We start from the raw sequence: 17304 nt of genomic DNA, 5'->3' as shown, positions 1-17304 counted from the left end.
AAGCTACTGTGTTTGCATGGGCTCTGAGAAGAGCATGCTATGGTAAGAAAATATTGCACTCTCTGCAGTAGCATGAAACTCAAAGATTATTTATGCAAAAAATATTGGCCAAGTACCCTTAAACACTAGAAATGGCATGAGTTAGTTGGGACACTTACGTGTCCCACAGATGAGCCTCCAGGGAGCTGGGAACAGCGGTTTTCCCAGAGGCTTCACCTCCTGAGTTTTGCCCTACAGAATGTGGCTGTTTTCCGTGCTCTTCCTGCTTAATTTTCCTTTATCAGTTGTTTCCTTGGGTAAGTACAGACCTAACTTCTCTCATGTATAGCTCTTGCTTGTGTCCTGATGTAGTCACACTCCCCAACCCAAAAGTGGATGGATGGATGGGTTAACATAAGGTATATGGCTTCTCTTTATTATTTAAGACATGTATCATCCCCAATTCAGATACTACACTGATAGAAGCTACACAAATGCATGCAATAAATTAATATGAAGGTTTGGTTTGGGCTCAGAGAAGGTAATTGGAATGGGTTGCCGAGGCTACCTTCCCCATCAGCAGCAGGTATCTTTTTAAAACTTACATCTATCTATGGATATATGTAGATATATCTGTGCATACAACTAATTGGCTTTCTAAATCCAGAGTACCTCATACTTCCTGCAGGTACAGAAAAGAGATTTCTCCAAGTAAGAACTTTGTTTTTCGTAGTTCTGGCTCTTGGTGTCCCTGGGAGGCACAAAGAGAGTTTGAGACCAGAACTGCAGGACATTTGGTACGGTAGATCTGGGTAAGATCAGATGGGCTACACCAACAGTGTACCCCCACAATCGACTGCCACGGCTCTGAGAAGTGAAGCAGACAATCCTGTGACTGGCAAGGGCAGAAATTCAGTAGCCACTCATTCTTTGGAAGCAACAGGTTAGGAGGTCCTTGTCTTTTTTCTCTCCTTATTCTCAGAGGGATAAAATAAAATATACAGGACTGTCCTCATAAATTTAGTGACAGAAATAGTGGGTATGGTGGGCTGGGGCTGACTGAAATCCCCCAAAGAGGATTTTGCCTTGTGGCTTCACCAAGGGCAGCATGGCTGTGCCTACACTTGTACTGCGTGTCTTCAGTGAAGCCTTCAGAACAGAATTTGGCAGCTGTCCGAGCTCCCTGACCACAGCAGTGCCATCAGGTGGAGAAGCTGTGATACCTGGGGTGAAAGCTCAGGTGCAGCCCCTCTTGTCATAGTTTTAATGTAGGGATTGCAGAGATGTCTTCCTTTGAAGCCAAACTGGAGATGAGTACAGAGCTGTAAGTTAACATATCCGTGATCCACAGTAGTACTGCAAAACATGAATAATTAATACTACAGCACAAAGGTATAAATATAAATGTCCTTGTTTGTTTATTGTTCTTTGTATGGAAAGAAGCTTTATTGTACAACTTATACAACTTTAAAATGGAAAATGTTTAAAAATGTTACAAAAAAGCATGTTCTTAGAAAATTATGCTAGCAAAAACATCGGGAGGAGGGAAGCAAAAAAAATCTTCAGTTCAGTGTGCAAACATTTTATAAAAATAGAAATACTAACTCTACAGGTAGCATTTCATGATAAATTATTTAAATAGCGTATCTACACAATTACGTGATTAACTATTACAATGGCAATGAGAAAAATAATTTATAAAAATACAAGCAATGGTATACAAGATGACAGGAAAAAAATATAAAACAACATTAGAAATTGTATTTGACTTTTTTTTCCCAATGCCATTTCGTTACTGGGAATACATTTTCTGCAAAGAAATTTTGACTATGTACAGCATTAACTTTTTAATACTACAGTAGCTTTAAAGTTTGTTAGACATTTGAACTCTGCTTAATCCAAAGGTTTTTCTCAGTCACACAACAATGAGGTAATAATTGTATGTAAAACTTTCACTGTGCTCATTTGTTTTCCTTTTTTTTTTTGAAAAGATGAGGAAATATTATAGGTATAAGGATGCTGCCCCTTCTATTGACGAAAACAGTCTTCTGTTGATGTACATTAAGCCCTCTCCCTCTTTTGCAAGGAGCTCCTGAAACTCTATCTAACTGAAAGTCTGAAACTTCATGAAAAACTCCTTCTTTTGTAGCTGCACAGGATAGTTACAATCCTCAGTGTGCAGCAGCACAAATAGCCGGTTTGAACGGTTGCTGGTTGCGGTCATTGTGCCTCTCTCTGCAATCTCCTCAGGGCAGATATTCTGGATTTATGGCAGGCCCCCTGGCCTGTGGTAAAGCACCACGGCCCGCTAAGATGGTGAGAGGCATTCCTTGGTCTCCAGCACTACGGCTGAGAGACAGGAGCTGCTACCATCTGAAGGGACTTCAGTTTTAGCGCTGCAGAACAGCTGTCTGCTAGGCTACCAACGGCCTTGGCACAAAGAAAGGAAAAGCCACCACTGAGCTCAGACTGAGAAAAACAAACATCCCATTCCCCACCCCGGCACTTTTCCCTGCACCTCAAAGCCTTTATGGGAAAATTGCTCTTTGTAACAAATACATCACCCCTATCTGCTCCGGACAAGATTTTTTTTCCTCAACTAAACCCCATCTAGTTTCAATATAGAACAGAGTTAATAAATAACCTGTATTTACAATCTTACAGTCGTGAAGACTTATAACGATGATTAGGTGGATAGTCTTGATGCATTTCTTGCTATTTTAATCAATAATCCCTCAGTCATTATAAAACCAAGGATAAGCAAAAATAAATATTTTACAATTTCAGTATTTTATCTACAGGCCCCTTCCCCTCCCCTCCAAAGAAGTGGGGGTTTAAAGCGTCTATGGCATGTAGAAAAGAAATGTTTTCTTCACTACTGATTTTGTGCCTTTTTAACTGTAAAAAGTGAGGCACATGCTGGTTTTGTGAAGGACAGCACAGTGCTAGCTGAAATGGCAGTGCCTTCTGGCACTGCATCTGAAAGAAAACATTTAAATGTAAGAAAGATCAGCATATAGTCAGGAAAAAACAGAATCTAATTGTAAATCCCAGTTTGTCCCAAAGCTGGTGTGGTCCAGTGTGCCAGTTTTTATCCTCTTTTCCCCTCCCACTGTGGAAACCAGTTTTAGGATATCTGTTTTGTCCTGTGTAATAGAGCAGGTGATCTAGCTCACCAGAAATAAGAGTAAAAGGCTGTGTTTTCATCTGACATATAAAGCGATAGTAATTTCTCCAAGTTAAATAGATGTAAACCAAGGTAGCACAGCCCTCATTAAAAAAGATTCCTCTCCCCCATAATGAAAAAAAGACTTAAGAGTTCACCCTCCCACCCAATACCCCTTTTCCCCACACAATGAAAGGTCTTCAGTTGAAGTAGTCCACAGCACATCCAAAGATGTTCTTTTTATAAAATGCTACTCCATGGGACCTCCAGTTAGAGAGGCAGTAACACTGCACTGTGATAAACAGCAAACAAATGTCTTTCCTACTGAAAGAAGTGTGCTTGTTCAGTGAAGACAATTCTCTTTTGCAAGACACGTTTGTTTCCTTCCACTTCAGCAGAGGTCAGATACCAAGTATGTTCTCACTTTCATTCTCTCAAAAGCATTCTCTTGAGGCAGGTCATGTGTTTTGAGTCCACATTTATGCAGAAAGAAGCAAGGAAGGAATAATATAATGGTCCCAGGATTTGTAAGGCTAAACGTTTCAGAAGGTGCAATACCAGCATTTTTAAATAGTCTCTGGATCCAATAACCTTGTGATTATGGATCTGTGAAAAAGAAAAAAATTTAAGATATTTAAATATTTCTGTATAATCCATGATTATGTCCAAGACATTAATCCCTAGAGACTTTTGTAAAGAACATACTGGTAAAGAAAACTGAAAGTGCTTAGGTACTTTCTTGAGTTAGACTTCAGAAGCTAGTCTATTTAACTGTCACATAACAAAGTTACAGTAGGGCACCTGGAACTGGTCATATGCACTTATCTCCACTGAACTGCATGAGTGCAATATATGGACAACTTTCTACTTTGCTTACTTTTAAGTTATTCAGGGTTTTTTTTGCATGTCAGACACAATACAATGTCTTCCTTACCTCTGCATTCGTATTTAAGATCTGAGAAGAACACCATTTCTTGAGAGAAGACAAATAATCCTAGCCGACCACCAGCATAGGTTTTATCGTAGATTGGTCCTGAATCTGCCATGATTTTCTTCCCTTCATACATTACAACTCTACAAAGAGACAACAGGTCAGCCAACTCTGACAAGCTTCCATTAGGTTTATTTTTACAGATAGTTGCTTTTCTTGTGATAATTACTTAAGATAAAAGGATGACGCTCACCTGATGTAGCCAGTCTTTGGCCTGTGGCTAAGACGCCACCTGTATGCGGTGAAGTCTTTCCAGCCTATGTGACGAGGGTCATGCCACAAAGTTCTCACCTATGGAAGAGTATTTGTTTTTTTTAACCAAAGTTCTGAGATAACACAGACATTTCTGATGCAAAGGTGCCTTGACAATCATCACTATGACCAGTCAAGCCTTAAAGTAAGTCATTAAGGTCTGTAATGGGGTCTTTTGAAATCAACCCTATTAAAGTTTACTTTAAAATACTTAAATAGGAATGTAATCCACTATTCCAGAAACTGTTGACTCACCATTGCTGGAAAGCCTGTCCAGAGTATGCAGTCCCATTAATTTTATACAATATTTTGAATTATTAGAGATAATTACAAAGTTATTGGTCTTTGCTAAGGAGACTAAACCATTCAGATCAGCATGTGCAGACCCCTTGTGAGTGTCTAACTTGCTAAAAGAACAGCCTGCCTTACAGTGCAGAAGAGCAGGGTTATCAAAGTGTCACTCTTACCTGGCCAGGAGTGTTTCCTGTGTGCCACAGAGCATTACGAAGGTGTTCTCCTGGACCAGTGGTGGAATTCACAACTTTGATGGAGAGACCTGAGTAACCTTGAGCTTTGGTTGGTGTGGAGTCCCAGTAAGACTGAGTGATCTGCTTCCACATGACAACGTAGAAACGACTGCTAGATTGGTAACCAAACACAAAGCCAGCATAATCATCATCCCTTTCTGTGTTGATGAAGAAGGTGCCACTGAAGTCCACAGCATTAAATTCATCAAAACCTATGGGGGCATTAAAGGAGAAAGTTTCAGGCGCTGCTCTTCTGTGATTCTTAATCAACTCCTTAATAGTTTCTCAGGTTCTCCTCTTCCTCCCCCCTCCCCAAACAACAAACCCAACAGTGTAATGCCTGTTAAGAGTTAACATTTTCTCCTTACCGACTGCAAGGCCAGGGTCACAGTTGACTGTCTGAACCAGTTCTTTACCCTGGTGACGAACAACCCAGTTTGGATCATTTTGGGATGTTCCTTTTGGATCCAGGGGAATCATCTGGAATTTTCGGAAATCAGTCTCACTAATGTCCACATTTTCAGGGCAGATATCATCAATGTCTGGCACACTGTCTTGGTCAAAGTCATCTTTGCAAGCATCTCCACGTCCATCACCTGCAGGACATAAGTAATTTCACCATTATGTCACCGTTGTTGTTTGATTCCAACTTGGATTTGAAATCTTAATTGCAGATCTCCTACTGCTCAGGTACTGCTGGCAGATACTGCAGAAGCCACAAGCTGCTGTATGAATGCCTTTTTACTCCTCCCTGACAGTGACTTATTATTAAGTTGAATATGTGGCAATTTTTACATTGCTCCTTAAGGACTCCTGAGGAGCACTATAACAACAGCACAGATATTCTATCATTCTTGTTACTTGAAAGTTCTGTCCAACACTAAATAGTGTGGAAAAAAAAATACAGCATCAAACTACTGAAAGATACTCTTAAAATATTACTATGATACTGGCCATCTTACCATCAGAGTCAGCTTGATCTGGGTTGGCAACCAATCTGCAGTTATCTTTGTCATCAGGGATACCATCATTGTCATCATCATGGTCACAGGCATCACCTTTCCCATCCTTGTCATGGTCAGCTTGATTGGCATTAGGTACGTAGGGGCAGTTATCAAGATTATTTTGATGGCCATCTTCATCGATGTCCTGGTTATTGTCGCACTGATCACCTATGAGGTCAGAATCAGTATCTTCCTAAGAAAGGGGGAAAAAAGAATATTTTAAAAAGCTTAGAAAAGGCTGAAATAGGAATCTTAATAGCTAGAATTAATTGGAATTTCTGCTTGCTTTAGCAAGAGCCAAGAAAGACATAGTGAGGTATTAGGATTAATATATGCTTACCTAAAGCTGCCTATGCTAACTTATTTTGGGCTGCTTTAGTGTCCCCCTGGTTTTAATTTGAATTCACAGCAGCAGAAAACAGTGTGGTCATCAACTTTTCTCACTTCTACCAAGTGACTCTTCTGTTACTAGTCTACCATACTGCACACAGGGTACTTTACCTCCCACCTTCTCTGGCAGCTCTCTGGTTGCAAGGGCCAGATAAGGGTAACACCACTCTGTACCAAGCCAGTAGGCACTGTCACATTAAAACAAAGTCTACGAAGTCTTGGTTTTACAGCTTCCACACCACATTATAAAAAGCCTATAATGCTCTTCATGTCCCCTAACTCAGTCAAGACAGTTATTCCCTCAGTGGTCAAAGACTGCATGAACTGCTGTGCTTGCTGGTCACATTTTAGCCAGTCATTTGCTTAGTCAGCTTCTGAAATAAGAAAAACAATCCAGTCATCCCTGAGGCTGCCTCAAGGCTCAGTCTAGTAGTCTTACCAACACTGGTTGATGACCCTGCTGTTGCTGTAGAATACCACACAGTTTGAATAGCTATTAATTCTGACATTTGAAATCCAGTATCTCTGCTTCTAGAACTTGGTTAGAAAAGTGTTTGAAAAACTATGAGACTTATATTTGAGACTGCATCTGGAATATTGCGTCCAGTTCTGGGCCCCTCAGTTCAAGAAGGACAGGAAACTGCTGGAGAGAGTCCAGCGTAGGGCTACAAAGATGATTAAGGGAGTGGAACATCTCCCTTATGAGGAACGGCTGAGGGAGCTGGGTCTCTTTAGTTTGCAGAAGAGGAGACTGAGGGGAGACCTCATTCATGTTTATAAATATTTAAAGGGTGAGCGTCATGAGGATGGAGCCAGGCTCTTCTCGGTGACAAACAATGATAGGACAAGGGGTAATGGGCACAAGCTGGAACACAGGAGGTTCCACTTAAATTTGAGAAGAAACTTCTTCTCAGTGAGGGTGACAGAGCACTGGACCAGGCTGCCCAGACAGGTTGTGGAGTCTCCTTCTCTGGAGACATTCAAACCCCGCCTGGACGCCTTCCTGTGCAGCCTCCTCTAGGTGTTCCTGCTCCGGCAGGGGGATTGGACTAGATGATCTTTTGAGGTCCCTTCCCATCCCTAACGTTCTGTGATTCTGTGTGATATTAAGATTTCAAAGTGTTAAGAGAAACATTGCCTTAAATGATCTTCAGGCACGTTCCACCATTGGGGGTGGAGAGGAGGGGAAGTAGTAAAGCAAGTGACAAAGACCAAGAAATTTTGTATTATCTGTTTAAATCCTTCAAGTAACACTGCTTTTAGACTACATGACCATACTACACTAGATTCCACTGATTTGCAATCCTTCAAACATTCCAGTTATGTCCCTGAAGCTATTAAACTTACAGCCTTGTACTTGACAGGATGGCACAGGCTTTACCTACTTCTTCCTTGAAACATTTTTGCACCAGTAAGTTGTGTGAGAGGCTGGATTTCCTCCAGATTTTTATGAAGAGGAATTTTAAAAGTGTCAGAATACACCTGTTCCTTAGAGACATGCAACAACTCTGTGTTTAAGTGAACACCACACTACAGGCTGTGAAGAACGTAGATCTTTCCTCCCTAGATTTCATACAGTGCTCCCAGGAATTTAATATCCTTACTGTGAGAATCATCACAACTGACAAAACTGAGAAATGTTTAGGAGATGAGTACACGCAGTGGTGTCACACAGCTTCACTAGAGTTACTTTTCAGAAAATACCTAGCAGCTCTTTGAACTGTGAGGGCATGGTATTTGATAAAGGCACCATTTGGCAAATTAATAAGAATTATTTATGACAAGTCAAAATTAAGCTGTAACTTGTTCAAGTATTTTCTACAATATACAACGTACTCTATAATACCAGTCTTGTATTTATATAATGAAAATCCCCTACCTGGTCAGGGTTGTGTTCCAGTGGACAGTTATCACACTGATCTCCAACACCATCCAAGTCTGTGTCCCTCTGGTCTACATTGTAGACATACTGGCAGTTGTCCCTTTCATTAAGGACCCCTGCAAAATTAAGGGGAGTTCATGAATGAAAGTGAGACATCTAAATGCTGCAGAGGACTAAGTCACCACATATAAAGCCACTACACATTTCTTGAAAAAATTTCTGAAAGCATTTTGAACAGCATTTGAAATCCTTGAAACTTGAGTCATCACTAGCTCTACACTGCATGCTTCTGTTATTACTGCTTGTGAGAGCAGAGCTAGAATTTAACTGTGTTAAAAGACGTATATTTCAAAGTGCATTTCCATTAGCTATAACTGTTACATCAGTAGTCTTTATGTCCTGAAGTCACCAGAGGAGAACTTCTGTGTTCATGGATGAAATTCTGGTAGGAAATCAGTGGTACATTGGGTACATTTCATCAATCCATGGTTAGAAAACTGTCCAAAGGAATTATTAGAGACCACCTACCATCTCCATCAATATCCACTGCACATGCATCTCCTTCTCCGTTGTTGTCAGTGTCAGTTTGATCAGGGTTATGGTTGTAGGGGCAGTTATCACAGCGGTCACCAACATCATCCCTGTCATAGTCATACTGCTGTGGGTTGTAGATGAATGGACAGTTGTCCTGCAAGAGCGAGGAAGAAGTCAAGCTTTAAAAAGAGTCAAATCAAAGCTTCAACCAGATTCTGCTTATGCTTTTACCACTGTATGAAAGAAGAAATGAAAGGCAGGGAACAGTTAAAACTGGAATGCTTCTACCTCAAAACACCCAATTGCATGAGTGTAGGAATGGCTGAATGAAAATGAGGATTCACTTCCAAAGCTCAACCAGCTGCAGAAAGTTTTTCTGCATAGTTATGCATATCTAAAGGTTTCTAGGATAACTGTCAGTGCCAGCAATTTCCTATGGTCCTCTCCTAAAATTAAGGTCAGAGGCTAGACCTCAGCCTTAGAAAGGGGAGTGGGAGAGCTTCACGACCAAAGTCTGTTATTTTGTGTTGTCTTACCCGGTCATCAGGAATACCATCATCGTCATCATCACTGTCACAGGCATCACCAATCCCATCCTTATCATAGTCTTCCTGCCCAGAGTTGGGCAGATTAGGGCAGTTATCCTAGAAAGGAGAAAGTAAACAGATATGTTTACTCCTGCACGATTACAAGAGGGATTTTAGCAGGTAATATCTAATAATTAGGCAACAGCAAGAGCCTCCTAGCAATACCTTGGCAATGATATCCCTACACAGAGGGATATTTTACCAGTTTTATTTGCAAAGAGGATAATTTAACAGCTCTAACCCGAGAGAGGTGTGCTTTATACCTCAAACCTAACATTTTGTTTATTTCTCAGATGGACAGGCTGTTATAACAGCAGACTGGAAAACAGGATAAACTTACTTTTTTACAGTGGTAAGTGGCATTGGCAACACAAACGAGGTTCTCATTTGGCCATCCATCCAAGTCAGTGTCTTCTCCACAGATTATGCCATTGCCAGCATAGCCTGGTTTACATTCACAGCGATACATGGGGTCACTGAAGTGGCCAAGGTAATTGCATTTGGCATTCTTGTTGCAGTCATGTGTTCCATCAGTGCATGGATTACGTGGCTTGCAGACCTAGAAGACCACACAGAAACTAAATCCACTGGAAACATCATCTTTTTGTCCCTCATTTTCCCCCAGAGGTTCAAATAAAACATGGAGAATACATTCTTGTTTTGATCAGAGATCCATTAATCAGAACAAAAGAAAAGCCTCATACTTTACTATCTTCCACTCCTCAATTCCAGTAGCAGTCTTAGCACTGATTATTATTTTTCTTGTTCAAACCTTTTTTATTTTCAAATGGAACCAAGCACTAAAATATCTCTTAAGGCACATATTGTTGGACCATAAGTGAACACTGATCAAATTACTCTCCTAAAATTACGTATAACATCTAAGCCCTCCATGGCTGAGGAAGATGGTGATTTTTAAAACTAATTTTGAACTCCTATAGAAACTGCTTGATGTTCCTGTTATGAATCACAGAGGATTTTTTTCATTACATACACGAAGTCCTTCTTCCCTGAAATGCAAAGAGGCTTTCTTTTTTTTTTTTTTTTAAGAAACTGTGAGATTTCATAACCCAGAACAGTTCTTAAGCTGACAATACCTGTTTGTTAGCCATGGCATCCTCAACGCTGCGACCAAATGGCTGTGTCCCAGTGAAACGTGGTGGACAAGGCAGACAGTTGTACCCAGGTTCAGTATTCTCACATCGGTGCACTCCACTGAAGACAAAGCAGGCATCAGGAACCTCTTTGCACTGAAATACAAGAGTTTGAGATAGAGGAGAACAACAGTTAGCATTATAAAACACTGAGATTTTATTCTTCCTTCCTATTTTCTTTCACTCTCTTTCAAGGAGCAAACTCCAGTCATCTTACCTCATCGATATCTTGGCAGTGGATACCATCACCATGGTAGCCAGCAGGACAGGCACCACACTTCCAGGAACCATCAGGGGAGCTGGTACATGCAGTCCCCGCAAAACAGGGATTAGAGAGACACCCATCTGAGAAACAAATGAGAAAGCGCTAAGGTGAGGGGTGCTTACCATGCTGCTACAGTACTGTATTTGGCTGATACACTGATTTAAATTTCTAGCACTTGTGTTTTACAGACATGTCAATTTTTAATCAAGATTGTCCACAACCTTCAGGTGTTTATAGGAAAATGAATACTCACCAATTGGACAGTCCTGTTTGTTGCAGACCTGAGTCCCTCTAGCTTCACCTACACAAGTCTTCCCACCATACTGAGGCTCAGGATTATTGCAGAGACGGCTACGTTTTTGAAGTCCTCCTCCACATGTCACTGTGCAAGCATCCCATGGAGACCATGGTCCCCAGTTGCCATTAACTAAAGGGAGAAAGAAGTTAGAAGACATGTATACCTTTAAATTCAGTGATACGACTAGTTTCTACCTGACTAAGGACTATTACTTTTATAGTGAAAGCACTTCAGACATTGTTTAGACATGACAGAATTAAAGGACTTCATGGAAGAGCCATAGAAAACAGCTTAGTTTCATCTGAAACTAACCTGTGAGTTTCACCTAGCCCACCTTTAAGATTAAAGAGGGAAGATTACTAGAAATAAACTATGTAGCAACTACTTGGGAAGTTCATTCTTTAAGCTACCAAACAGTAGTTACAACTTGGACACTTACTTGGGCAAGGATCCTTCTGGCAGGGTTTGTTTTCTCTTGCTTCACCCTCACAAGGTTTGCCATTCAGCTGTGGTACTGGAGAGTTGCACAGACGAATTCTAGTGATGATGCCCGTGCCACAAGTGACAGAACATGATGACCATGGTGACCAGTGACTCCAGCCACCATCCTGTTTAACTACAGAAGAGAGGTGTCTGTTATTAGTAGAGTTTCTGGAGAACAGACTTCAGCTGCACAGCATCTAGGACATAACCAGTGCCAGAATTATACCAGAGACTCCACATATATTGGGTAGCCTCAGCACCATCACAGATCAAGTTGCTTTGTCACTAGAGAAACTGCATACCTAAACTGGCCTCAAATTTTGTCCTGGGAGCAGTGCCCACTTGCTGCATTAACTTATCTGCTTCCCTTTACCTGATTGATACAAGTCCTTAAAGCTAGAAGCCAATGCTGCTTCCCAGTGACAGAGATGGTAATCTTTGTTGTTAACACTAAGCCAATAAAAGCAGTCCGTGTTTTATTACCGGTGTGAATAGATTAAGTACTTACATCTCTTATCACATTCCTGAAGGTGGCAAGTCCGAGTCTGTACAGAGGACCCTTCACAGCGGTTATTGAGACTGTCACAGGATCGCCCTCTCTGCTGAATCCCATTCCCACAGGTCACAGAACATGAAGTCCATTCAGACCAAGGAGACCATCCATCATCTGCATAGTCACTAGCTGCAGAGGGATACAGTTCTGAGTAAGACTCCAAGTACGTGTTTTTCCATAGTCTTTTCTCCCATCCCTCTCTCCACAAAAGAGGACACAACTGTTGTCAAGAGCCACATGCATCTTCCTGTCTTGTACAAGATAAAAAGCCATGAACTCAAATGTTCAGTGCTCACATGCATCACTTAAGTGATTAACCTCAAAGAGGCATTACACTATAACCTTAGTCCAGTGGTGCAAGTCTATATCCGGTTGTGGTATGCTTTAGAGTAGCACGGATCTAGCTAGATGAAGCTAACTGCTATGGAAGCGTTATTAAGTAGAAGTTATTAAGTACTTACGCCAGCATCGGGGGCAGCACTCCCCATCAGGCACAGTGGCATTGGAACATGGCATGAGAGGACAGGACACTTTCCGGCATATAGTGGCAGAGTTCTGTAAAGAATTGTGAGAACTGCAATAAGCAAGCGGAATATAAACAATGTCTGGAGTCTGGTTAATGACAGGGATCTTTTCTGAAGCAGTTAAAGGCTCAACAGCATAGCTAAAGCAGAGACGCTTGTATTTAGGGCTAATACAACCCAAGGGTAGTCCCAGCTAGTTTTAGTTAAACTACATCTCGTTCCCATTCTCACCCATTATTTTTCAGTCAAGAGAAGAAGTATTGTGGTTTTGCAGAAGTTGATCAAGAGTAGCTACCAGATGCTGGCTAGAGTAAAAGACTATCATGTGATACCCACAGTATAAGGTCAGACTTCAAGGGAATGAAACAAGAATGAGAAGCCAACTTTCTTTTCAGTTAATATGGATTTAAGCTGATTATATGGTACAGATAGAATGAGTTTAGTGGACTCTGCTCAAAAGCCATGAAATCTATAACTTATACTTAGAGGTCTTTGATCTTTAAGCCAAGCAGGCAGGGTAAGAACACCCACCTCCAATCTCAATGAGATCTAAAAGGCAGCCTGTAGTTTTGCTTCTTGAAGGTAGCAGCTTGGTTACAAGGATGCTCTCATGATTACTATTTTAGTCTCCTCAAAAAAATGACTACATTAAGGGAATTACAGCTAACGTTGAGTAAGAGGGTTGGTAGGAAAGAGGCAAATGCAGAAGTCACAGTATCATTTGCTGACTACAAGACAAAAGGTGTAGAGACCTATACAACAAGCAGATGCAGAACTCGGCGAGATGCCTTGAGATGCCATGTGAGATGCACACATGTGGATACTCAGCCTTTGGTTTCTAAACAGAGGCAGGCTAGTTAACTCGCTCTTTGGTAGACTGGTACTCCAAGATGCGTTCACTAAGGTATATTTACAGTTAAAGGGAGCAAGCAGTAAGTTTAAAGAAACTCTGAAACTGCATATTTTGGTGTACTTTTACAACATTCCACATAAGTGGAACACAAAGCATAAATATCTTGCTAGGTGATCCTGGGATTTAAACAACTAAACTGAAATCTGAAAGGGATTGTTGTCCATATAATCTGTAACAGCTGATAGGACACAGCCAGAAGTATTTGTTAGATAAAGAAAAACCCCATAAGTTTGTTAAGAGTCTTTACAGAGTACTACAATGCCTTTTCCTACTAAGCCAGCAAGAGTTTTGCTGAGGACAGAAGGTAGATCTGAAGTACTTCAGGAAGCAAAGCTGATAGTACTATTCATTTTTTCTACTAATGCTAACTTTTAGTTTACACATGGGCTTATGTAAAGAATACAGGCATTCCCCAAATTAAGTGTGTTATCAGCTGTATCAGAGTGATGTTTTGTATCATTTTCTAAAATACTGCTGTTGTAACACTGTATGAAAGCTGCATTTGTACCAGAGATGTAGTAGGATGAAGTAAACTAATTTTCTGGCTACAGTAGTATGTAGGATTCACTCTAACAAAGAACGTCATTTAGAAATACCTGTTAATTTCAACTCATGAATGTACATACAGAGCATTTATGAATGTGAGGAATCTTACCTGGCAGGTACATTCAGTGCAGCTGTCAATAGTCCACTCTTCTTTATTTTTGTGCAAGATGCCATTATGAATGCATACTCCGGGAGTGATCTGGACCACTTTCGCGATCAGTTCATTTTCTTCAGTCTTAAAGGGGGAGCAGGAAGGGGGACAGGGGAGAGAAGCAGAGAGAAGGTATTTAGAAGTTAATACAGAAGACACTCTTTTCCACAGAAGTCTAGAGTAAAGGCAGGTTATACTTCATTCATTAAGTGTCAGGTAACAAAAGGTACCATGAATTTAACGAACACTCACCACTTTGCGAACTCTGTCTTGAAGTGTTGTAACCATGGACCTGAGCCCTTGCAGTTCCACAAACATATTTGTTAGTTCATCACAGGAAAAGCCGCAGACCGCTTGGATGTCCTTTGTTTTATGCCCAATATAATTAGTGCGGATAGCTGGGCTGGAACCATTGATGGGGTTGTCCAAAGTAATGATTGCACTTGTGGCTAAGAGACAAAAAAACCACATAAAGTAAATGCATATTGTACCAGGTGCATTTATCATTCCAGGCTAACACCTGCTAAACAGCTGCCACCAGATTCATCAGGGTGCCTGCAGAAATATAATCTTATTTCTTATGCAACATGGATTTGCATGTCAGCATACTTCTGAGTTCTGTTTCAACTTGTCTTTCTAGTGTAATGAGGAATCTTATTTTTAATAGGTCATTGGATTCAGAAGATTGCAAACTTACAGCTGGAGCAGCCTTTGTTCCTCAGGATAGTTTCCAGAGTTGTTCCAAACACAAAACGCACATTCTGCAGCAGTCCCTGTGGACAGAGGAAGAATTACAGCTACTTGCAGCAACTGCAAGGGAAAGAAGTACAACCTGCATGGAGAAAGCTCGTAGGCACTCAAGGTCACATAAGATCATTAAGAGGAATTTCATGACAGACAGATGGCAAAGGGAAACATGTTACTTTATTCTCCTTGATAACAAGCTCTGCTGCCTATCATTCTCATCCCTGACCACAAGAGGCTGGCAACTCTCCAAGCAGGAAGGAAAAAAACAGAAGAATTTCTGAATCTCATATAAGAAGCTAAGTGATGAAGCTACAACTACCTGTTTGGAAGCTTCAGTGGTTCTTATTGCTGCAGAAAGTTCTATTCCTGCAAATCTAATGCTTCACTCTTAAAACTCCATTATTAAAGTTCAGGAGGTTTAGAGGTGGTCCATATCAAGTGCACACAAACTATACAGTGAAACTCTTTCTCCCTACTACCCGTGTCTTTGTAGCAATTTAGGCTGGTTTAGTAGCTAATGCACCTTCAAGGCAGATGACTGGAAATACTAAGCAAAAACGTAACTGTAAGTCTTACCTGGAAGTTGTCATTGACTCCCCCTTTGGCGATACGGAGCCTGGCACTGCTGGCCAGGTCCCTAGTGAAGATGTTCTGGATAGGGATGTCCAGTTCAGCATTCTCCATTTTCTCACACCCCACATAGAGCTGAGCCCGGTCCTCCTGCACAAACAGGGTGATATTCTTCCAGTGTCCTGTAGCTAGCAATGCATCCTCTACTGACACCAACTGCTGCTTGCCATCACCAGAAAGGCTCAGGTCCAGGGTGCCTGCCTTGCCATTTGATACTAGACTGAAGACATGACCAGAACCATCTTTCTGCTCCACAGACAGCAGTGTGCCTCTACTCTTCTTGGCTTGCCGAAGAGTGGCCAGGAGGATGAAGCCCTTCTCAGCATGGATGGCATCTAGTAAGTCTTGAAACTTGGAGTCAGGGATAGCAGGGATGCGACTGGCATCTTCAATGCGGTAAGCAGGGCTGGAGGATTCTGGTCCCTTCACCAGGTGCACCCCGGGTGCCCGGCGCCCAGCTCCCTTCCGAATGAAACCAATGAGTTCAAAGAGATCGAAGACGCTGTTATCATCACTCCTGGACTCTGCAGAGAGATCAGAACAAGCACCATTAGCAAGAGACAAGAGGAGGCTGAGTAACTGCATAACTCCCTGGACTGCCTAACACTTGCTCGTGGTGCATACCGTGCAAGGTACAGTGCCTCACATCAGAGCACAGACAGGAGTTCCTACGGTACGGGAGTCCCACCAGGAGCTGCTGTGCAGCAGTACATGTGCATTCTTGTACTGGAGCCAGTCGGCACAGGAGTGCCAGGTACCCGCTGACTGATACACAAAGGTAGCAGCTGTTCTGGCACCTCATTAGGCTCTTGCAGAGGAGAAATAGACAGCACAAGCCCAGACTGCAATACTCCTATGCCAGGATACAGCAAAGTGAGCTTGCTCAGTCCAGCAAGGTGACAGCAAGCACAGCAGCAGCTTCTCTATAGCACCACAACAGCAGCCTACTGCCCCATTCCTTCTTCAGGCAGTTCCTACATCGTGTTCCCCTTTTCCTCTGCCCAACGTGGAGGTGGACAGGGAATGCTCGCAAGTCTGAAGGTTACACAAATTCCATACTAGAGAAAATTTACTATTCCCGCCTAGCTGATGCTCAGGTTCAAAAGTTTTTGTTCATTGAAAGCTGTGGAGCTCTTCACCACCAAGCACAGTTTCAGTTACCTACACAGACAGCAAGAAGTGGATTTTGTTTTCTTTTCTTCCCCCCCTCCCAACCCTTCCCAGACTGCTCCTAGTACCAGAACTGCCAGCTCCACAGGAAAGAGCCAGTCTTACCTGCAGTGCGCTTGGCCTCCGAGACGCCGAGCATGAGGAGGAGGAAGAGAACAGTCGTTGGCCCCATGGCAAAGGTCTGTCCCTGAACCAGCCTGGGGACAGGCACAAGGAAGAAGGTCACCGCGCTGCCGTCGCACCCAGGACCTACCGCCCAGCGCGCCGACACTAGCAGTCCCCGAGGCTCCCCGGAGACAAGAGGGCTGTGCAGTGGGAAGCAGCGGGGACAGGACAGGTGCCCATCGCAGCCCTCGGAGGGGACAGAGAGCGCGGCGGGATCCGCTTCAGCACTTACCTTCAGGGAGAGCGATCCGGGCGGGCAGCGCCGGCCTCCCGCACCTCCGGGCACCGGCGACTAATATCCTCGGGCAGCCCTCGACAGTTCCGGCGAGGGAGGGAGAGCGAACAGCAGAGGTGGCGGCGCGGAGGTCCCGGGCAAAGCTGTAGGAGGCTGCC

The 17304-nt window shown here is 42.4% G+C and overlaps 1 protein-coding gene across 1 annotated transcript; it reads right to left on the bottom strand.

Moving 5' to 3' along the window:
• Nucleotides 1-1371: 1371 nt before the first annotated feature.
• Nucleotides 1372-16937, bottom strand: THBS1 (thrombospondin 1). The gene is made up of 21 exons (XM_010182147.1): nt 16852-16937; nt 15523-16100; nt 14897-14972; nt 14452-14648; nt 14158-14283; nt 12527-12620; nt 12021-12194; nt 11469-11645; nt 10985-11158; nt 10684-10811; nt 10410-10562; nt 9653-9871; nt 9262-9369; nt 8720-8879; nt 8189-8307; nt 5878-6112; nt 5284-5511; nt 4856-5127; nt 4330-4427; nt 4080-4219; nt 1372-3751 (listed from the first exon to the last, which is right to left on the bottom strand). The coding sequence occupies exons 1-21, from the start codon at nt 16916-16918 to the stop codon at nt 3744-3746; spliced, it is 3531 nt and encodes a 1176-aa protein (XP_010180449.1). The 5' UTR covers nt 16919-16937; the 3' UTR covers nt 1372-3743.
• Between the last annotated feature and the right edge of the window lie 367 nt (nt 16938-17304).

The sequence above is a fragment of the Mesitornis unicolor genome, unplaced genomic scaffold, assembly GCF_000695765.1.
Source record: "Mesitornis unicolor isolate BGI_N332 unplaced genomic scaffold, ASM69576v1 scaffold49053, whole genome shotgun sequence".
Taxonomy (NCBI): Eukaryota; Metazoa; Chordata; class Aves; order Mesitornithiformes; family Mesitornithidae; genus Mesitornis; species Mesitornis unicolor.
The sequence above is the reverse complement of the archived record's forward strand: the minus strand, read 5'-3'. Positions and strand labels throughout refer to the sequence as shown.

Excerpts from the sequence above, each read along its gene's own strand:
- THBS1 (XM_010182147.1), bottom strand. The coding sequence starts at position 16,918 with ATGGGGCCAACGACTGTTCTCTTCCTCCTCCTCATGCTCGGCGTCTCG. Across the intron at positions 6,113-8,188 it reads TGGAACACAACCCTGACCAG|GAAGATACTGATTCTGACCT; the intron begins GTAGGGGATTTT and ends CCCCTTTCTTAG. Across the intron at positions 4,220-4,329 it reads CCAAAGACTGGCTACATCAG|AGTTGTAATGTATGAAGGGA; the intron begins GTGAGCGTCATC and ends GTCTCTTTGTAG.